Below are 22682 nucleotides of genomic sequence, written 5' to 3' on the forward strand. Positions count from 1 at the left end.
TCTTAGTTCACAAGGTTAGGTGCCTATGTTTTTCAAGGTATAACCAGAACATCAAGAATATTTTGTAACTTGTTTATTGGAATTGTGACTTAGAAATCATTCTTTCCCTCTTTCCATGGATGATGCAAAACATGATTTAAACAGGAGCACACAATGTGCTTGTATAAACTGAGATACTTGATATACAGAACGCTTGTCAGAAGCGACTAATTTGAAATATTCACAGCCTATGAGCAAATGTTCCATTTATATGCTATTATTCACAGTAGCAGAGAACGTACAATTACGAAAATCTGCATAAGGTGTAAAGTACATAGGAGGCAACCAATACCCCACCCCAAGTGTATGGTGGAGTGTCTCTGGAAGTCTGCTTTTAGTCAAGGCAAATTTCATGTAAAGTGTCCAATCAGCACGAGGGTTTTCACTCATGCAATTGAGCTTTCTCTTTTCTCTTCCCTCTGCCCCCCACCTGAAATTGGCTCAGGGGCGTCAGAAGAATTCCCAGAACAGCACATAGGGGATTAATCTGTCTGGCAGGTTGCAACGCTTGCACTGACCATAACCCGACATTGAAATCTACCCTGGATTTCTGAAGGGAACTTAGGTGCAATGAAAACTGCATCTGGATTATAGCAACATTGCTTACATTAAATATGAGAATTAGAAGGCAACAGAACACCTAATGCTTCATTATTACTATTTCTAAAACTTAAAAAAAATATAAGCTCACATTTATCAGGGTAAGATTAGACAAGCTGTTAAATGTGCTAGACAGCTACTATTACTGTCCATTTTAATTTGTATTTAGCACCACTGTTAATACAGTATAAAGGCATACATTAAGTGTCTTACAGGCCAGAGCTGAATGTGACTTCTAATCCCAATGAATGTTACACCCACTGACAATAAGTTTTCATTTTAGAGATGTCATTTCTGCGAAATAGAATAATATCAAATACACATAGCCTTAAAATCCGTCAGTTCTACAACTGGAGACTCCTTTTAATGCAAGCAGTGAGATCCTCTGGAGTTGGGCTACTGGCAATGCAGCTCACTGAGACGCCTTGAGCAGTTATAGCTTCAGCTGTTGTTGGACCTATAGCAGCAAACTGAAATGACACTCGTGTTAACACAGTAGAGACCGATACAGTATTGACTTCAGATCTTGCTATGTCAGCCAGCTGCCTGATAACATTTTCCTAAGTAGATCAACATTCTAGCCTTTCAGAAATGTATTCCAAACTCATGTATGTATGTGGTTTTGGATCAAGGGCTAAAATGCATCACTTTTCATTGGTCTTCAAGTTGCAATAAAGATCTATTGAACTTATTTTCTCATACCAATGAAGTTTGGACTAATAAATGTCAACCTACCCTCTTTAACTTATATCTGGTACCAATAGCCAGCCTTGAAATTACATACCAAGCAAGTTCGCACTACTAATTCAAAATTCAAGTACGGCAGGAAATTAAGTCCCATCTTAATATATGCTGTGTTCATGCTCAAACTATAGAATGGCTTTGCTCACATGTCGTATTACCCATCTTTAATGGTTTAGTGTGCACATGCTAGTCTCTCCTGTTTTGCTCCTCCTTGTTGGACCCACTTGGTTTTGCATTACATCCAGACCAGATATCATGGTTTGTCCTGCTCAAAGTGTAAACTATTACTAGATTGGGATTGTGGTGCAGCTGGACAACTCTTTGCACCCCACCCCCACTATTTATCCCAGGGTGAAAGCAGCTATTGATGCCAATAGCGTTTTCAGGATGGTGACTTTCATCAGAACTGCAACATGGGTGGAAAATATGATCTCCCTCCCTCTTTGTGTTGCGGCCTCAATACAAATCTCCACCCCCACCCGGGTGGTAAAATATAAACACATGCGAATATGCACTCAATGTCACAAGTGGTTGATAATTCATATTCTGCAAACAGTGAAGTGAAGAAATAAATCAAGTGAAATGGTGTTGGCTTCCAATGGCGTGCATGCCTTTGCTGCTTCTTTTCCCTGCAGTTATTCCATAATGGTTGTATATCAAACTCTCATTACTGTTTGGTTGCTAACACACTGAAACAGCCATAGATTAATGTGATTCTGAGTCAGTAAATAAGTTTTGTATCCCTCGACACTATAGGAAAAACATGTCCCTCAATTCATAAAGTGTCTTTCTACAAAGGATATTAAGGCAATTGACAGTGAACAGTTGCCACCCACAGCACAAAGTTAAGAGATAGAAAAGCTTAAAACAAAATGATAATCAGGAATCCAAGACCTTGAATCAGGATTCTGTTTGAACCAAATGCAACATTACCTCTCCAACAGATTTGTACCTTAATTTGGGGGAAGTGATCACCAGCCAATTCCTGAATCTGCTTCATACAATATTTGACGCCAGATGGACTGAAAAACGTGATACTTGCAGGAATACCCTGTGGAAAAATATTTAAAAGACAAGGAGAGCTGATATTTCTTTCCTGGTTGAATCTCTTGATGTATGTTCATCCAGGGTTGTTTTTTTGTTTTGTATTCACCATGGCCAGTTTGCAGCTTAAAAGTCAGCTTGGTTCTGAAGTTGCTGCAGTGGATATTACAGCTAGCGGGGGGGGGGGGGGCTCTTACCACATGTACATATAGCAACACAACATCACACTTCACTTGCTGTTTTGCCCAAGAATGCATGAAGTTTGATTGGGAGGAGGTCACTAGAAGACCAGGCTAATGTTTCCTGAAAGAAGTCCTTTTTATACCTGTCTACAAACAATTCCTCATAGTAACATAGTTACTTGAAGTTTTGCTCATGAACCTCACATTTCTAATTGCAATAGGCAACTGTGTAGCTTGGATCCTACAGTCAAGCTCCCACAACCAATATAACCTCTCCTTTCTAATGGACTTTTAAACAAACAAAAATCCTTCAAGGGCTCCCTTCTAAACTTACTTTGGGCTACTGATCCAACACCAAGTATATGTTCCACAAATGACCATGCAGAGTCAAGCATTCAGTTGTGTGGAAGACAGCCTGCTGTGGCATAAAAAATATACGTGAGCTAGAGAACTAATCTCAACAATGGCATTAGAGGAAGATCTCTCCTAAAAGTATTCAGCATGGAAAAAACAGCATCCCTTCAAAATTCCTACTTCCCACTGAGGGGCACAGGCGGAGATGGTGCAAATGAACAACCTGCGTTAATCCTTTACATTCAACAGTGTGAATTCCCTTAGAACAATAAATGTTTTACTGCAGAAAGAAAGAAAAAGATTTTTCTACAAAAATAAAAAGTTTTAGGAAGTACAAGACGAAGCCAGTAAGATATAACCTCAAGTCCACCTAATTGGCAGCAGCCCCATTTACTTTTGTAAAGGTAAAGGGACCCCTGACCATTAGGTCCAGTCATGGCTGACTCTGGGGTTGCGGCGCTCATCTCGCTTTATTGGCCGAGGGAGCTGGCGTACAGCTTCCGGGACATGTGGACAGCAAAGACCACTTTACTTTAGTATTTTACTTTACTTTACTTTACTAGGACCCTTCTAATTCTAGATCACTGTCATAACCCATAAAAAACCCCATGAAGCTGGGAACAAGTTAGCTGGAAGGTGAGATTATTTCATTTCTTTCTGTGAGTGCATCTAAAATAGGTTGAACATCTCAATTGCAGGAGGAAAAAAGATATATGTCTATACCATTAGTGTGGTAAGAAATGTTCAAGGATTATATAACATAAAACCATCAATAGGTTTAAGAGCTATTGTGTCTCGTATCACAAAAATGTCTGGGGACCACTTCCATTTTTATCAAACAAATGCATTATATCTAAGATGACTAAAAGCACAGCCAGAGGAATTCTGCCTCCACAGCTAGCGGAGGGGGCTGGAGAAATTGCTTAAGCAGCTTGCTGGTTGTCCTTGGCAATAGTAACTTAACAGACAACCAAGAGAACGTAATAAAATTTATCATAATGTAGATAAATGCTCACTTGGGAAGTGAGATACCTGTTGTGAGAAATAATTCCTCAAGGAGTCTTGAAGATTAAGATGTTGAGTAGTTTGGTAAACAGTAAGGCCTTCTAGTGCAATGCCTTCAACAAAAACAGTGAAATATATTAGCGATTAAACTTATCAGTTTCAGTTAAATCAAAACAGAAACATTTAAACTGATGTCATACTGAGCATTAATACTAACATGGATGGGTATCTAGCAGATGCTGCCCCAAATCTAAAAAAACAACAACACCTATTTGTTTTGAAAACAAAATTATTTTGGGGGAAAATATTTTAAGGGTTTATTGTCATTTACAATAAACATGCAAAGACTTGCTAATCAAAGCATATGGGATAAACTGAACAAAAATCCCACACAACACTATGTACCAGTGTGGTGTAATGGTTAAGAGCGGTAGACTCATAATCTGGTGAACGGGGTTCGCGTCCCCGCTCTTCCTCATGCAGCTGCTGGGTGACCTTGGGCTAGTCACAAAACTCTGAAGTCTCTCAGCCCCACTCACCTCACAGAGTGTTTGTTGTGGGGGAGGAAGGGAAAGGAGATTGTTAGCAGCTTTGAGACTCCTTCGGGTAGTGATAAAGCGGGATATCAAATCCAAACTCCGCCTCTTCTTCTACCTGAATATTTTTCAAGGGCTAAAAAATGCAGGCACTGTAACTGAATATGCTATGCCAAAATAGCATGCTGAGTCATCATCACCAACCCCAGGAACCATCTTAATTGATTATTTAAGTGGCAGTGACCTGCCTTGTTGTGCTTGCCAGAGAAATGGGTGAGGATGACTTATTGTATATGGGGATGATGTATAGGTTCACTTATGCACCACTCTTCTGATTTCAACAAAGGCAAACATGGGGCACACACTGAGAATTTGCAGGCTGCATTAGGATGAACTTGCCCCTTGGACTGATTCAGGTTGTCACAGAAAGAGCATCAACATAAACTACCCAGTAGCACCACTGAGATGGCAATGTTTGATAGAGTCCACAAGTATGCAGCGCCTGTTATTGGTCTGATAATCGGCACTGTCTCTCATGCACTCTGTGTTTCTCAAATTGAAGGACCAAACTTCAAAAATACTTTAAACGATTTAAATCAAACCTTTCCCGCTGAGCATTGTTGGAAGGGTTTCCCTTTTGAGAGCCCCGCAAGGAAAAAACAGAGGCAATGAATTGGGTGACTCCCCTGTTTGCAAAAAATAAAATAAAAATATATTTAATTCATGAGGTCATTTTAAGCACAAAGTCCCCTAGATAATACTTCTAAACCATCACACTACAAACACACAGTGAAAAGTATGGTATGTGTTACTTGCACCCTTAAGACTACTGAAAATAAAGTTCAAGGCACATAGGTGTTTCACATACAGCAGAAGCTCTATAGCATTTTTTTAATTAAAAAAAAAACCAGGTTTCCATTGCCAAGGCATGGATATTTTGGCTAAAGAGTTCTGGCAAAAAGATAGATTGCCTTGCTATGCTCCATTTCTTTGCTATTCAACGGAGAGCTACCAAGCACAATGCTTCCAATCATCTTAATAAGTTTTCTCCCTCCCCTTCAGTCACTTGGCATTCCTCATACTTGTTTAGCTATTTAAAGACTCATTTCAGCTGAATAAATTTGCTGTCTGACATTCCACACAAAGGAAAGGTCAAGGCTGTCACAAGAAGGAACAGGGCGGTTTGAAAAGATGTTCCAGATACAAGTTGTCTTATTGGGGATATATAACACACCCATTTTCTGGTCTTTAAAATGGACATTCACCTTTTTGAACCCCGACAAGTTCTCTTAGGGGAACCATCACACAAATGTCCTCAGACAGACCTTCTTCTTGGAGAACAGTCAGCCTTGTATACATTCATACAACATATTTTTGTAAATCAATTTATGGAATTCACTGTTGCAAGATGCGCTGGTAGTCATTAGCTTAGCTGATTCTAGAAATGGATTAAGACACATTCATGGAAAGGAAGTCTTTTATTTGGCCACAAAAACTATACCTCTGAATATCAGATGCTGGGGGCAAAAGAGAAGAGGGCAGTTGCCCTCATATCCTGCTTCCCAGAAGAATCTGTATGGCCACTGTTGGGAATTCAATTCTAGACTACATGCAGCAGGGCTCTTATACAGTTGTACCTCGGATATTGTTTTTTTTTTTTTAAAAAAAATAATTTTATTAAGGTTTTCCAAATTAAAACAAATAAAATCCAATTCATAAACTTTTTCCAATATCCAGGACTTCCCCTCCCCACCCCCTCTTGTGTTCCAAATCTTCCAAAAAAGCAATAATATTCAACAAATTCTTATTCCCAAAATACACTCATCATCAATAACTCAATTTATCCAAATTTCCATCCCCTAAGGTCGACCTATTCCCTTCCACGAGTTCCCCCCTTTCAAATATAGTACAGATGAAAATAGAATAAAAACAAACAATAATTTTACAACCTTTGGATTCCAAATTTCCCTCCCCTCTTTCCCTGTTGCGTTCCTCCTATCCCTCCACTTCTAATGTCTTCCTGATGAACCCTCATTTCACTAAACCCACATCCCTCTGGTTCTTTACCGGTCTTCTTTTTTTTTTTAAATTACAGATGTCCAATCATAGAAGGAGTCTATCAAAGGGGGCCCATTTCTTCTATCCAGATTTTTATATCCAGGAGTATAAACTCCAATTTTATATCCATAAGCTTGTCAAATCTGGATATCCCAAATGTTCCCACTCCAGTTCTGTCCAGTTCTTGTTGTTTCCTTGTTCTTGTCAATCACTCTCCTCCTTTTTACTTCCCTGTTCCCTCACAGAAATGTTCTTTTTCCAAAGGCTTCTAGTGTCTCTACAGAGGCTTGTTATTCAGGAGCAAAACATTACATCATGTTCCTTTCATTTTTCAACAGATTAATCCATTGTTTCCAGTAAAGTGTAGGCCTCTGTAGACAAAATAATGTTCCATTTCTGCAGTTTCCCAGGAGATTAAAAGTTCTATCCAACTGTTCAAGTTTCCCGTCGAAAACACATGCAATGTCCCTCAGCTCCTCTAGGTGGATTACAATAACAAAGTTCCCTTCCAGATCACATCCGCCAGTCCAAATATCTTATAAATCCTTATTTGAAACAATTTATCTCCAATTTATAACAAATGTAACCGGCAAAGTCCTCATAACAAAGTCTCAATTTCATTCTTCCGTTTTGACAGCTCTTTGACAGCTGTCAAAACCTCCGTTATTCTTCTCCAGGCATTTTCACGAATCGCTCCAGGGATTCCGGGGGGGTTGCTTTTTAATACGAATTCCACTTTTCTCCTCCAGCTCAATCTTATAAATTTCCCTCGCGAAGTTGCTAGTTCGGCAAGATAAGGTTCCTCTCGATCTTAGTTATCCAGTCCTTTGTTTTGGCTCTTCTACAATTTGGGGGGGGGCTGACTTCCTTTTTTCCACCTCCCCCGTTCGCTCCAAATTCTAAAAATTTATCCCTCTTTTTAGTCCATATTCCAATTACTCACGGGTTCTTCTTTTGGGTCCAAATTTTCAATAGAAGAAGTCAGCGCTCTCCGCCGGATGGCATGCGGCTGCGCTCGGCAGGGATAGCAGAGGACTCAAAGCACCACGCTCCTCCCCGGCACCCGATCCGTAGCCTTTAAAAAGGCTCCTTCACGAATCGAGAGGGCGCTAACGGTGCCAGCCGAGTCTCCATGTCCACGGCCTCCGTGGCCGTGGTTTTTAAGGGTCCCCGCATCGCCGGTGCGGTAGGACCCAGCCCCTGCCGAGCAGGCTCCCTCCGGAGCTCGGAGGGAGCCCGCCATTCGGCGATGGCGCCGACCCGGAAGTCCCCTGTACCTCGGATATTGAACAGAATCCGTTCTGGACGTCCGTTTGACTTCTGAAACATTTGAATTCCAAAATGTGGCTTCTGTTTGGCTGCAAGCAACTCCTGAAGCCAATCAGAAGCCACGGAAGCACCGTCAGACATTCAGCTTCCAACTGAAGGAACACTCACTTCTGGTTTTCAATCATTCAAGCTGCCTGTATTCTTATAATGGTCTGGTGTTTTCAAGAGGCTCATAGGTCACACTCCATTACCCAACCACAAGCAGAGAGATTAATCTGGAGCAGAGGAAGAGTGTGGTCCTTTGCCTAATGTGTACAGCTTGCTTCTTCACAACTGATTTAGGAAACGCCAGGCAGAAATCACATGGCTCCTACTGAAACCTCATCTCTATTCTACTCATTCTTCTTAAAGGCACTTTTGTGCCCCCCCACGCCCCAGCACTAGATAGATAATATAGATTTGTGTATATATTTCTGTTGCATGCTTGCACATTCAGGATCGGTGCATACACATATTAAGAAAACATGTGTTGCACTTCTGAGCCAAGCTAGGAATGCCTGGAAGGTTTGCCCATGAAATTAGGTGATCTGGATTGGAGAAAGTGGAGGGGTAAAACAATTTAAAATTCTCTGGTCCTACTATTTCCAGAGGATTTGCTTTTTTCCAAATTATTTTTAAACTGGATAAAAGAAAACATTGTTTGGGGTGTTTATTTTAAATGCTACAAGTACATTCTTGCCTCTTAGTCTTAAGCTCCTGAGTTTCCTCCAGGGTGAAGAAAACAGGCTCATTCCAGTAAAATCAAGCTGAGGGACCTTATTAGGAGTCTGCACAGATTTATCAGAATAACCTAATTGCAAACTGAAGTTTTATTAGTCACCACAGATATGTTAGTAATAAATTACAGGAAGCAACAAAGGGCTTGAGACAGAATACAGAGCGTTATTTTGAGAGATAAAAGCAAAATATGTTAATATCAATCCTACCAAGGCTTGTGTCGGTTAATTGAAATGCCAATGTGATATCTGAAAAGTAATGCTAATCTTTTTAAACTTGTGTTTACAAAAAAGAAGGAGAAAAAGAGTAACAGCCTGATAGCTCTGGCCAATGTAAGAGGCACCAGCCCCGGCAGTTTCTCCTTCTTCTATAACAAATTATGCAGAGACATTAAATTCTAAAAGACCTTAAGATCTGTCTTGAGGAAAAAGACTAACACTACCTATTTAATTAAGGAGCCAGTTGATATATTTGCCCAAGCAACACAGCCAAAGTCATCTCTGAAGACAAGGAATCTTGAAAAACAATGCAACTATTTTCATACAGGTCCTACAGGATTCTGGACTTTTCATTGTCAACCAGGATAGAAAAATATGCATTCTTTATAGAGCATAACCCTTTTTTAAAGAAAATGTGTATGACAATAGAAAATGATAAAACAATAACCCAATCGTTGAAAAATGTTATTCTGCTTACTAGAACAAATGTATTCAGCTAGTTTTTCAGCATTCCCAGAGCTCTCTCCTTGTGATGTGAGACCTATTTCAGCCACTGAAAGAAAAAGAGAAAAATGATTCCTTGGGATGAGTTGAAAGTTCTACTGAGTCAGTGAGGATATTCGTATTTTAAAAAATACTTTGTGACATTATCATAAATCAATGTTTAAAATGCACTTTATAGAGATACATACTAGTGAGAATTATAATTTGTTATCCAACGACTTGATCGACTTCATGGAAAACAACGCAACAGTACAGCCACGGAACAAAACAGGATTCGCCTTTGTAGCTCAGATTCTGATAACTGGAACACTGCACCAAGGAGTGCACCAAATACCTTTTTGATCCATAGCAGCTGAAGCAATGCAACACAAAGGTATAGCAGCAGTGCTTTGCTTCCACTTCTATTCAAGATGCTCCTACATGGGTAGGGGTTCCCCTGCCCATCTCTCAAAATTGCCTGTTAAATATAAATGTTTGCTACTGTGTTGTAGGACTGGAATTAGAGAAACAGGTTCAAACTGCCATAAAGGGCAAGCTAGAAATGTGTTAAATGACAGCTTGCCCTTGAATCCTTCTATCTCTCATTGTAGTAAGAAGGACACAAGTATTTTGTATGTGTGTGTAAAGAGAAAGTAGGAGTTTGTGGTAGAATTAGGAGAGGGGTCTATCTGGAAACCTGGGTTCAGAGTAGAGGGATTTAAATGTAAAAACCCAGCACCCTGTGTTGCGCCAGGAAGCATACTTGCAGCTCATGCAATCAATTGAGCATTGGAATAACAAGCTCTCTCAATCTCACAGCAGAAACAAGGTGCACTGCAGCAGTTTGCAGGAGCTGCAGTTTCCAAAACAGTCTTATTCAAACCACATTACAGCCATGAGTCATAGCAGAGCACAGCATATATACTCTCCGTTTCCACCTCCTGACCTGCACTGCTAAACCTAGAATTATGCAAAACTGATGGACCTTTATAAAAGAGAATGAGCTGAGTGCCACCAATGGTTGGTAACACCACACTAAATTCTCAGGTGGTCCATCCTGGAGGTTTCACACAGATATTAAGTGAAATCAAAAGCAGATAAAATGTCCAGAAGAACCAATGGGGCTGCACTTTCCCTGGAGGTCCCTAGACTGACCAGCAAAACCAGAGCAATATCTATTTTATGCTTGAGTCAGACGGTCCCAGCAGGACTCAAAAAGGCCATGGAAACTCTCTTCACTTAAGAGTGTGTTCAGTTACCTTCTCAAAGAATGGAAAATTTGAAAGTGAACAATAATTTAAAAAAATATTCTGGGTCAGGGGAGATTTTTTTTTTAAAAAAAGAAAACATCTGTTTCTTTTAAAGATGATGACATTCTGCCTACTTCGAGAAGGTCTTTAATCCTGAGAAAAAGAGGCTGTAATCCTTGGCTGTTCCCAAGGCTGTAATCCAAGATACACCTAACTGGGAATAAGCCCGATGGGGCTTACATCCAAACAGCCATGTGCCAGGCACCCTGTCCCATCCTCAAGCGAACCTAATCAGAAGTGATCCGATATATTTTCACAAGATGGTGAAGTTCAGTCTGTAAGTTCAGTTTCTATTGGCTAGAACCAATGAATCTACTACCCCTTACAGCAAGCAGTCCAAAAGGGCTCCCAAAGGTATGATGTCCTCCCAGACTTACTCACACCACCCACTGGTTTAAAGGACCTTGTTAGGTGGGCATTCTATAGCTGCTCTTGCTCATATGATTGCTTGCTCCCTTGCTCCAATCCCAGAAACTTGTGCTTCCTGCCTTGACAACAACCTAGGCTGCTTATGGCTCAGCATTCTGGCATGAGTTTAGATTTGACCCATTTTCATTTCCTGGTCAGATGCTGGCTGACAAATCCTCCTGGCTGACAAATATTTTGACCATTAAGAAGTAAATAGTAGGGAACTAGAAATAAGCATCAGTATTTTTTGCAAAGTATGGCGTATAGCTTTTTATTAATATTTTTATAGGCCTTTTAAAAATGTGGCTTACCTAGTTCAGCTGTAGCTTTTCCCACCACATAAATGGATTTGGTATTCCACTTTTCTCTCAGAGAATTTTTCCAAACTGTGAAATCGTTAAAATTATGTGTAAGCATTTTGCAATACAGTATAAATACTAAACTGCTGATTTGGACATGCCCCACCAAAGAACGTTTATTTGAAAAATGTGTGGGCTCAGCAAAATATTAATAACTATTACTACAGTATAAATGTCAGTGACTATGCAAAGCAAACAAAAATGTGTTTTTGTTCAGTACTCCAATATGCTTCAAAAATATGGCTGAATAGACGCTTCTTTCAGTTACTTGTCTGAAGCTGCTTTCTTAATCCATATATCTGGAGTGCTTCCAGATGGGTGTTCATTGTGGGATGGGTGATGCTCATGGACTCAGTTTTTTCACAGCGTCCACATGACGCTGCTGGCATCAAAATACTGACATTAACACAGCACTGCTCAAAAGAAAAGGAAGCCAGGGCATATAATAAGTTCCTAAGCAATGCACTGAATTAATACCACCACTCATAGGTAACTGCATTATCCCAGTACAAAAGGATGTGGTAGAAAACTTCTGAAAATATCTGATCCAGTGACTCACTACGATTGCAATCCTAACTCCACTTAACTGGGGCAAGTCCCACTGAATTCTGTAAGTCTTCCTTTTGAATAGACATGGTTAAGGTTCTGCTGTAGGATGATAAACATCCCCCCCCCAAAAAAAATGATGGAGAATTCTAATAGCCCTTCAACTGTTTATACACTCAAGGGCTTATTTGGGGGGGGGGAGCATTTTAAGGCATATACAGTGGTTCCGGAGCCCCGTTTGCATCCTGAAGAGAATGCAACTCGTGTCTGCAGCTGCGGATGTGCATGACATCATTTTTAGCGTCTGCGCATGCACAAGCAGCGAAACCCGGAAGTAACGCGAAGTGCAACCCGAAAACGCTCAACCCGAAGCTACTTTAACCCGAGGTATGATTGTATCTCAAGAGAAAAGAGTAAAGTAATTCACCACATTTAATGATATTGTCTAAATTCCCATTTACCTTTCTTTTTAGTATTATCATCCAGACATAATCTGAAGGCTTCTACAGCTCTTGGGCTGGTAAAAATTAGTCCAGAATACTGTTGAGGGTGAAAAACCTATCCATCAACAAAAATTGAGAAAAATAAACGTAAGTTAACGATGATAAACCAAACACAACAAAAAGTCTTCCATCTGCTGCTTTTTAAAGCAAAGGCTCCTGGTGTCCTTAGTAGTATTTTCACCAGATTATTACCGGTAAGTCCTGCATTAACAATACTGTTAAGTCTTTTGTTTGTTTGTTTGTGTTTTCTATGGTCTGAGTTCAACAGCAGCCTATCATTTTACAATAGAACTTTAACATGTTGGTAGCATGACCTACAGCTGACTTCAGGTCAGTAAGAAAACAATTGCTTGATGGGACTTCAGAATCCAAGACTCTGGAGTTGTCACTGAGTGTCACAGCCTACTGTAAAGTTACCCCAGGATAGCAAATAGATGTTATTGTGTGATTCATTGCCTAAAGGGAAATGTTCCTTGAATAACTGACAAGTGAATTTTTGATATCACTGTCTGTATGCCTGCCTAGACATATTCTTTCATAAGGAGGAAATCATGTGTGTTTAAGTTGGGCAGCCTCGAAAACTCTAAATTTTGAGAATCCTTGTCGACAATAATAGACTCATTGCTTTCCCCACAACTAATGGGGCAGGAAAAATTATTGTGGAACATCATAATAACTGTTCAACTTTCTCTCGGCAGAATCAGTGAGGTGTAGAACAACAAACTACCGCTAAAAATCTGATGCTCTGCTCTGCTGAACTGAGGCAACAGCTTACAAGATTAGAAGAATGGACCTCAGCACCCGCAGATCAATACAAAAACTAGGTTCTAGCCTTAGCCTTTGTACACAAGGCCACATTTTACCAGATGAAACTTGACGCCATAAAACAACCACAGTATGTTGTAGCAAATGGAGTTCTGGTGAAGCTTCCACCAGCTTCCCAGGGGTCTTGGTTTCCCCTACAAAGCTTAAATGATGCCAGTGATACACAGCCAGAATATGTAAATCAGGGATCACCAACATGGTGCCTTGCAGGTGTTGCTGGATTTCAACTTCCATCAAGCCCAGTCCTCATGGCCAATGATGAGGGATTGTGGAAGCTGTGGCCCAGCAACATCTAGAGGCCACTAAGTTGGCTACACCTTATATAAACCCTCAATGTAATTATGTGTCCAAGTCAATTACCGTGATCCAAAAAAATAGCCCTAAACATGTAACTAGGGCTTTCCTATTGTAACCTATAGAAAGGAAAGGAGCTCTGTGCACTCTCAGAACTTCACTGGCCATAGCCAGCAAAGCAAACTCCAAGGACATTCAAGACTCTGGACTGTAGCTCACCGTCTTGGAAATGTGAAAAAGCTTAGGCTGAAACAGAAATATTACTTAAGCTTAAAAATACCATTTACAGTATATATAATTCAGTTACATAGTTTAGATACTGATATGGCTTTATAGTCTAAGCCTTCAACAAGCGTCTACAATTCCAACTCCCATTATCAAGCATATTTGTTTGTATGCTTGTGTGTGTGTGTATACAGAAAGAGTGAGAGAGAAATCTCAAGATTTATGTTTCTTTTAAGCATCCCTTTAGAGTACTATTTATATAATGCAAGTGTAATTACAGAAATAGCACCATCCGGACACTAGCTCAAGGGAACTATACCTGTGATCAACTGTGGCTCATAATCCTAGCTGTGGGCATAATCAGACTCAAAGCTGGCTCACTTACTGATTGGTATTTTTTCCTACATCCCAGTAGCTTTGTTTTTGCAGCTGAATGGTTTGGCAAGAGATATGCGAAACGAAAGATTGCGCTAATAACCTGCCCCAGAGTAACCTCCAAGAAAATAAAATGCTTTTCATGCATTTACAGTGTGCTAGGAATGACACACCAGCTTCTATTCCCCTATTTAAATGGAGGTTAGCAGCTCTTTTCTTAGCTTCAGAAGCACGTGCTCAGCTAGTAATGAGGTTTAATTACTCAAATTTATAAACAAGTAATTAAAAAAAACATTTTCCTTTAATCCTGTGGCAGAAACAAGTGTCCTTGTCAAAATGGTAGCATCAAAGCAGGATCACCCACAGCTCAACTCATTGCTATTTTGTCATCACACTACTTAGTATTTAAAGCTCTGTTTCAGTGACTGACAGGCCCTATAAGACCATTCAGTTCACAAGCTCATAAACATGCTGAAAAAAATATTCATTTAAGTCACTTAGATACCTAAAAAAGCAGGAATTTTTTTTAAAAAGCAGGAATTTTTTTAAAAAAACAATTCTCATATATTTTGATCTAGGTTGTCAGGGCACTAAATTAACCTTTGAGATTTAGGATGAAGCTTTAAACATATGTAAGTAGGAAGCAACCCTTAGGGCAATGAATGGGACCAACCTCCAATTAAGTATTCTTTGGAATGGAGTATAAAATGGTAAAAGAAATAGGGCTCTTACAGTTCCATAATGCATGTGTTAACTGAGTGTCACATCTAAAACCCCCAAACTGGTAAACAAAAATCATATTCAAAGAGTATAAAATACCAGATGCCCCTATGGCCAGAAGCAACTGAGGTTCAAATAGGGCAGAGACCCCTTCTAGTCAACATAATGCTATATACCATGGCAACCTACATTCCTAATCCAACAAATGGGTTTTTAAAAATTAGATGCTTTTTTTTTTTGCCGAACAGGCTATTAACAGGAAGAGAATGTTAAGACTTACCCTTTCAGAGAAAGCTTGGAGAGATGTAAATTCAAATGCTAAAACTGGGATCAAAGTTGCTTCAAGCCCGTGCAAACCCAGTTCCTATGAATGAAGGGACATACAATTTTGGGATAAGATAAGGATTGACACATTAAAATTATTCTTAACATTTAAATCAGTAAGGTAACAGGCTGGGAGTAAATGTCACGGAAAACAATTAGATTTACTTCTGAGTAATGTATAGGATTGTACTGTTGTTTAGTGGTAACAGCATAACTTAGAACAAATCATGATTAGGTAAAAAAGCAAACTTGCGTTTTTATTTAAAAGCCAGCTGCATTGGACCAAGTGCCTTAAGTTACTTAAAAATCGCCCCTGCGTGCATGTTCATAATTACAAGGCTTATGCTAGAGGACATGCAACAGCTGCCCTGCGGTGTAAAACAGTTGTCCTTCAAAACAGGCCTACATTTGGTTATATGTAGACTAAATAGCTTTGCTGTCCTTGAAGTCATGCAGCCCACTTTAAGAATAATTATGGAACTTCATATCTGCATGATTCCCTTATGCACTACGTGCACTGGTCTGTGTGTAACATAGATAAAACACCAGATTATTGTTGCATGTTTCCTAGCGACTAGAGGTGGTATTTTAATGTACTCTTCATACAAGTGAAATGAAAACCCAAATCAATCAATCAATCAATCAATCAATCAACCAACCAACCAACCAACCACACAGCTGTTGGCTTGGTTTACACCTAATGCTAAACCATGGTTTAGAATTATGAGGAGCAGCTACAGCAAGACTGAGCTTGCACATGCCTTCGTTCCCCTCCCCTGACATGGCTGTAAGCTTCAACAATACATTCAATGTTACATTCAACTATCAGAAATGTGTTTTTCCTTGTGAACCCCTATCTTGCTTCAGAAGATGCAGGCATTTTTAGCGAGGCCACTTCACATCTTAAGGTATTGTGGGGGGTATATGGGAGACAGCTATATTTTACACCAACATATGCTTCCTTAGAATCCAAACTACATGTTAACTACCGAAGTTGCATAGATCAGTTCGAAACAATGCTGTACATCGTCTATTTTCAGGAAACAATTCCTACCAGACAGAGAAACATGACCAGTTTTTCCCCTGTAGCAGAGAAGCTTGAATATATGAAATCTGAGAATATAGTACACTTGAAGGGTATATTATTAACCTTCTGGGTTACCAACTTTCAGCATTCCCCTCCAGCCTACAGCTAGCTTAAACTGCAAACGACTCTTTCCAGACACGTAGCGAGAAGAGAGGACATCTATCTGCTGCCCAACCCGGCAATAGCTATACTTTTTATGACAATGCAGTTGTACCCTATTTATGATCTGTGGACAAGTGGTTGTCTGTGGCTATCTGAACAGGTCCATTAACCTAAAATGCAGAACTCAGAGTTAAGTTGAATGACAATTCAGATACAAATATCTAAATGTAATCTCTTTCAAAAGGTTACTTACTTTTATATATGGATCTGGTCCGTTTTCACTTTCTTTAGGCTCTTTCAGCAACAGAACTTTCATTGTTTACTGGAGAATACAAAAACACAAACAAAATCGTATCTAAATTGGATCTAGAGGATTCTTCTCTGTACAACGTCTGCATTAGTTGAATATCACAGGAAACAGGACAATTAACAACTGCACTGAAGGGCCGTTGGTTGCACAGTGAGTAAGCAGCTAATGTGCATTCTCTGGGCATGAACATCTACCCTGATAAGGCGAACAAAATGCATGTTGCTTTCAAATGATATGGCAAGGAAAGTAAGAGTGATAAGAAAGAAAAGGCATTCATTTTGCTTTTAACTCTACTACATACTAGTGCTAAAATGACAAACCTTCTTAAAAGTCTGCCAGACCAGTAGGCCTGCAAAAATCCATGTAATTGTTGAGAGAATTATTTTCCAGTACAGCTATCATTTAAAATATTTGCACATGCACTACCTAGAAAGGTCACCTTGAATTATTTTGTTGCCCTGCACAAAACGGGTAGGGCTGCACCTGCCATGATTTCCGACTACATTCCTGTTTAAATATCAGCCTATAAATAAGTTACCCCCCTCCCCACAATGCATTGCAGAATTTCCAAATCTGCAGAGGTCCAGCAAGGGACACCACTCTTTTGCTTTAAATGTATTCTGAAGAGAGAGGGAAAGAACCGGCCAAATCCATATCCAATGAAGGTTCTCACACATTTTCTTCACAAATGTAATCGTGGCACAGGCTGCAAACCACCAGGCACACTAACTCAGGTTCAAACTCCACAAGCAATGTATCCAGGTGTGCCAATTTTATTTATACAGGTCACCGACCCAATTCAAACTGCACGCAGAATTTACATTGGAGATTGCATGCTTAATAGTATCCACATATAAAAACCTCTTGTACAGTGGTACCTCGGGTTACATACGCTTCAGATTACAGACGCTTCAGGTTACAGACTCTGCTAACCCGGATATATTACCTCGGGTTAAGAACTTTGCTTCAGGATGAGAACAGAAATCGTGCAGCGGCAGCGGGAGGCCCCATTAGCTAAAGTGGGGTTAAGAACAGTTTCAGGTTAAGAACAGTTTCAGGTTAAGAACAGACCTCTGGAATGAATTAAGTTCTTAACCCGAGGTACCACTGTACATGGAAAGCTTAGACACATCAGGACAAAGTTAGTTGAGGCTACAGACTTCTCTTTGACATATGACCTTTCAGTAAGATGATTTTTACATGCATGCATTTTTAAACCAGCAAACCCTCTGTATTCTGAGGTAGTACACCAAGGGAACAACCCTAAGGCTAGAACTGCTGGAATGTGCAGGGTTAGGATCCAGCAGATCTCCAGCTGAGCTGGGAGGTTCTTGGCTCCGCTGGGCTATGTCTGCATAAGTCCCCAACTCCAGCTCAGCCAAAGATACACTGCGCTAAGTCCTTCATCCCAGCTCAGCAGTTACCCAGCTGGTTGAGCCCAGTGGAATTTCAGCTTGTGTAAACCCAGAAGGGTGGAACTTAGGCTGGATCCTAAGCCCAGCACGGTCACATGACTTGGGAACACTGAATAAGTTAAGCTGACAAAAAGATGATGTAACTCAAGCTCTTGTTTTCCCTCTGCCAAGCTTTGGTCAAGCCCAGCCAGCAGTAGCCCCACACCTGATCAGAGTTTGGATCTGGTACTACGCCAGCGTAACTAAAACTGGCTTCTCATTCTTAGGACTGCTTCCTAGCACAGCTGTGTCTGCTCGTTTGAATTGGTTGCCAGAGCATCTAGGTGCAACTGCATTAAATGGTCACAAATAGGCCAAGCTCCATCACTAGGCTAACTGTGGAATACATGTGAATGTTGCATTATATTTAAGATAATCGGTAGGAACTAAACCCTACATAAAGTCAATCAATTGTGAGGCAAAGTGGTCCATTAAATTGTTCTCTCCATCGTATATCTTACTTCACCACTGGGAAACAAAAATAAGTATCAGTGCAAGTTTTCCAAATATTTTGTAAATCAGCATTTCAGGTATTTATCATTTCAGAAGCTAAATATGTTTTAAAATAGACAAATTAAATGGAAACATCCCATGAGCTCAGAGATAAATTAATTCAAACCATAACCTAAATGTTATTTTCACACTGATCCCAGAGAGTGCAATGCATAGAAGACAGCTGATAAAAGGATGCATACTTTTGAGTTTGAAGAGGGATCTTTGCCAGGATAAAAGAACAAAGGCATTCTGAGAACAAATATTAAGCTACAACATAAATCATTTCTTGAAGAACAAAACACCCAGCTTTGAAAACTGTAAATATGCTGGTAAATATGCTGACCAAAGTCAGCCAGTTTAATGGGACTCTGAAAACAACTTCCAGATTTAAAACCAAAAACTATTCAAATCCACAGGCAAAGCTGGAAAAATCCCCTAAAAATGTAATGTGGGTGCCCATTTTCAGGGGACACAACTCAGGGGCAGAATGGATATATACAGTGGTACCTCGTGTTAAGAACTTAATTCGTTCTGGAGGTCTGTTCTTAACCTGAAACTGTTCTTAACCTGAGGAACCCCTTAGCTAATGGGGCCTCCCGCTGCCGCCACACAATTTCTGTTCTCATCCTGAAGCAAAGTTCTTAACCTGAGGTACTATTTCTGGGTTAGCGGAGTCTGTAACCTGAAGTGTCTGTAACCTGAGGTACCACTGTACCGGGTTTCCAGCACAGAGGCAGATTTCAGGAAGCTCAAATGGTTCGCCCACATTGAACGCAGAGCCAAGAAGGTGTCGCAGGGGGCACCAGAACAATGACGAACAACAGAAGGTGAGAGGCAGGGGAGGGGTGCCAAATTCTGGCATCACACAGGGCACTGCTGAAATTTGGAAGCCCAAAGTCCGCCACTGCCCAGCATCTGAAAAGGCCTTGGGCTCAAAGGCTGGGAAACACACTGGTCCAAGACATTAGAGAGCTGCTACCAGTTAGAATAGGCAAGACTAAGGCTAGATAAATTGTTAGTCAGACTCCACAGGACAGCTCAATACCAAATTTAATTATACAGCTCTGGTGCCTCATTACATAATGGTGATTCTCAGGAATCTATCCCCCATATTGTAGCTACATCTTAAAAATTTGGTGCGTGGTTTGCAAAATCTGATGTCAAGTTAACTAAACATTCACTTCCTGGAAATCAATACGTACTCTGTTTTGAACTTTTGTCAGTTTCAATATTTTGAAGGTATGCTTACTTATCCAATTCAGCCTTATGCTTACTTTTCATACAGTACAGCTGAGATGGAAGGCATGTAATGGAGAAGTACACTTTGACCCACATAGGGGCTACATCCGCAGGCAAGCATAACATTCATTTTGACCTCCAACCATCAATGAGAAGCCTCTGGAAATAGCTGGTTGTCTTTTCTTTTTAAATACCGACAGGCTTAATTAGGGAAAAAACACCAATTACAAGGTGATACAGACTGCATCAAATATGGTGATGACCTCATACGCCAAGGCTCTCCTGTAGGTGAGATAGTCCTGGAAATAGTTCGGACTCTACATCATTTGAATGCATTTTTCCTTAGCAATTGTGTATCAGAGTGACTAAGTTATCACTGCAAGTCTAGGCATTATGCCATCCCAACAGATGTGCATGAATATAGGCACCCAGGAAAGAGAATGTGCATGCCCAATGAGCTAGCTCTCAGCCAAAATGGCTAAAAACAGCTGTCACTTGCTGAGTTTGTGTACCAAAGGCTACAGGAGTGCATCATCATCTTAAACTCTCTTGCTGCGGCTCCCCCCGCTACCCAATTACAGCAATATTTTGTTTTTCAGTCAACTGAGAATTATATAAGGAGATCCTGCTGGATCAGACAAAAGGCAGACAACCAAATCCCTATCTGAAGCCCACAAGAAAGATCTCATTGAAACAGCATTGTCCTCTCCTGCGCCTTCTAGCAACTGGCATTCAGAAGCATACGGCTTCCAGCAGTGGAGGCAGGACACAACTCTCAAGGTTAGTTGTCACTGATAGCCTTCTCCATGTTTTTGTGTTCAATACTGTCTTAAATCCATCCATATTTCAAGCACTTGTAAATGAAAATTTATTTGCATTGTTGCATCCATCATTGATCTCTTTTTTTTTAATGGTGTGTATCCTGTTTTATATTAGGTTTCAAATTCCACAGAAAGTATAAAAATACACCAACAGTTTTGAAAACTTTCTCAGTGCTATTTTGACACAAACACTTCAAAATCAAGGAAGGATTCTCCACACACGTGCCAAAATATAACCTTTCTTGCAAAAAAAACTACTACTACTACTACTAATAACGGTAGTATTGTTGGTCAACATCCTATGCACAATCTCAGGAACAGGACTTTACGTTGCTTTTGGCAAAGCTGCACTACAAAATATGAGTGTTAAATCAAAGGCTCGTGTAACTGCAGAGCATAGGATAATTGGCACAAACACATCTTTAGGCAGGCTTGCAAAAAACCCCTCTCTGAAATGCTGGAGAGCGGCTGTCTGTCAATCTTCCTCTGCACCACCATTGGCTAAGGTCATGATACACACTAGTATGTACATATGCAAGTACACACTACATTCCGATGCAAGTTGACCACTGGAAGCCAAAACTCTGCATCAACTTACGTATACAGCAGTTTCATCCATTCTCTACCATCACTAAATTCTACAGTGGGGTTGGCTAGCCTTTTCTGGCCAGGGACTACATGCCAGCAATGAATGTGGCAAAAGCAACAAGCCACTGACAAAATAAATTGCACATGGAAGACTAAAAACATTGGAAGACAAGTTTAAAAATCTCTTTCAAATGGGTACATGAACTTCAGCTTTCTTATTTATTTACTGAGGAAAGCAAAGGGCACAGTGCTGTCATTTCTAAACTGCCTTATGTGTACAGCTGTCAACCAAACAGAAGGGAGATAGCTGGACCTTGGAAGTCCTGCTTAGAAAGAACAGTTATTAACATTCTTGCAAGTTAGCTGAATACTGCTCAGCAGCCAAGCCCCATGGAGCAATATTTCCACCATGAGTGCATGTGCAAGGACCCTGAATGGCTGTGGCTAGCATCTTATGTCTGGATCTGGGACTTTTAAGCGTGTAAAGCAGCATAGTATGCGGCAATTTTTATTTCAGAAATAAAACTGTGGTACAGCAGAGCAAGGACATAGTACCTTCAGTTACTGCACAGCAGGGCCGATGAAGTTCTTTCCTGGGGCACTATTTGCCATTTGTCTACATGCCAAACAAATAAGCCCCTCTCAAAGAGAAATAAGCTAAGCAGAGGAAGAGGTAGGTTACATTAGCATGCATGGCCAAGCTGCCACTTTTATTTCGAAAAAATCCTAAGTCCTTTTGTTATGACCAAGCAAAATGTCACAAAATAGTGAGCAAGCTTTCAAGTTCACCAGAACTCTTCATCAGGCTGGATGTTAAGCAAAGTGCTGGGAGGCGGGGCAGGAAAAGAATATGTATGTAAGAAATAAATAATAATAATGAAAAGCTCGTTTGTAACCAAAAGCATAATATCTTCCTTGATCAAAACATCGTGTTATCGTATAAGCCAAACGGACTGCGGACCTAAGTTGCTCCCTGTCCCCTCATTCTTCGGTGGGCTGTAACTATTAATCAACAGGAAAGAGGGGGAAGCACTCTGCACATGGCCAGAAGCTCTCGTTTCAGTTACATATTTACCCCAGCGCTCAGCCCTGGCACTGGGAGCAATGCGTTGCTACTTCCCAGGCAGGGCTTGTCCCCTGACACTGCTGCCTTGGTGCCCAAACCTCCACCGCTGGCGACCCCCGACGTCCCCAGGGGAACTCCTTTTCCGAGGAAGGGGAGGAGGGCTAATCCTGTTCACGACCCTCGCAGCCGCAGGCTTCCCGCCTTCCCCGCAGGCCACTCCAGGCGGCACCGGCGGCGCCCCACCTGCGCGCCCGCGCTCGCCAGCGCCAAGAGCGCGGCCTTCCTTCCCGGCTTCCGTGGCCGCGCGGCCTTCCTTCCCGGC

At 40.7% G+C, this 22682-nt stretch overlaps 1 protein-coding gene and 1 long non-coding RNA gene across 5 annotated transcripts; both read right to left on the reverse strand.

Annotated features, from left to right (window-relative positions):
* Positions 1 to 58: 58 nt before the first annotated feature.
* Positions 59 to 22670, reverse strand: UROS (uroporphyrinogen III synthase). 4 transcript variants are annotated; one of them, XM_081912857.1, is made up of 10 exons: positions 22622 to 22670; positions 16641 to 16709; positions 15155 to 15238; positions 12394 to 12490; positions 11339 to 11413; positions 9305 to 9379; positions 5107 to 5190; positions 3996 to 4081; positions 2336 to 2434; positions 59 to 1109 (listed from the first exon to the last, which is right to left on the reverse strand). In XM_081912857.1, exons 2-10 carry the CDS (start codon positions 16701 to 16703, stop codon positions 984 to 986), a joined length of 789 nt encoding a protein of 262 aa, XP_081768983.1. In that variant the 5' UTR covers positions 16704 to 16709; positions 22622 to 22670; the 3' UTR covers positions 59 to 983. The 4 variants fall into 4 exon arrangements, with proteins under 4 accessions (XP_081768983.1, XP_081768982.1, XP_081768981.1 ...); XM_081912856.1 differs by lacking the exon at positions 22622 to 22670 and adding an exon at positions 22459 to 22613; XM_081912855.1 differs by lacking the exon at positions 22622 to 22670 and adding an exon at positions 22370 to 22613.
* On the reverse strand, positions 5405 to 9298 carry LOC309370777. Its single transcript, XR_014168685.1, has 2 exons — positions 7840 to 9298; positions 5405 to 6141 (listed from the first exon to the last, which is right to left on the reverse strand). It is a non-coding gene; the product is annotated as an uncharacterized lncRNA (long non-coding RNA).
* Positions 22671 to 22682: the final 12 nt, after the last annotated feature.

This window comes from Podarcis melisellensis (genome assembly GCF_964234715.1).
Source record: "Podarcis melisellensis genome assembly, chromosome: 5".
NCBI lineage: Eukaryota > Metazoa > Chordata > Lepidosauria > Squamata > Lacertidae > Podarcis > Podarcis melisellensis.

Excerpts from the sequence above, each read along its gene's own strand:
- UROS (XM_081912857.1), bottom strand. The coding sequence starts at position 16,703 with ATGAAAGTTCTGTTGCTGAAAGAGCCTAAAGAAAGTGAAAACGGACCA. Across the intron at positions 9,380-11,338 it reads AAAAGCTACAGCTGAACTAG|TGGCTGAAATAGGTCTCACA; the intron begins GTAAGCCACATT and ends TTTTTCTTTCAG. Across the intron at positions 4,082-5,106 it reads AACAATGCTCAGCGGGAAAG|GCATTGCACTAGAAGGCCTT; the intron begins GTTTGATTTAAA and ends TTTTTGTTGAAG.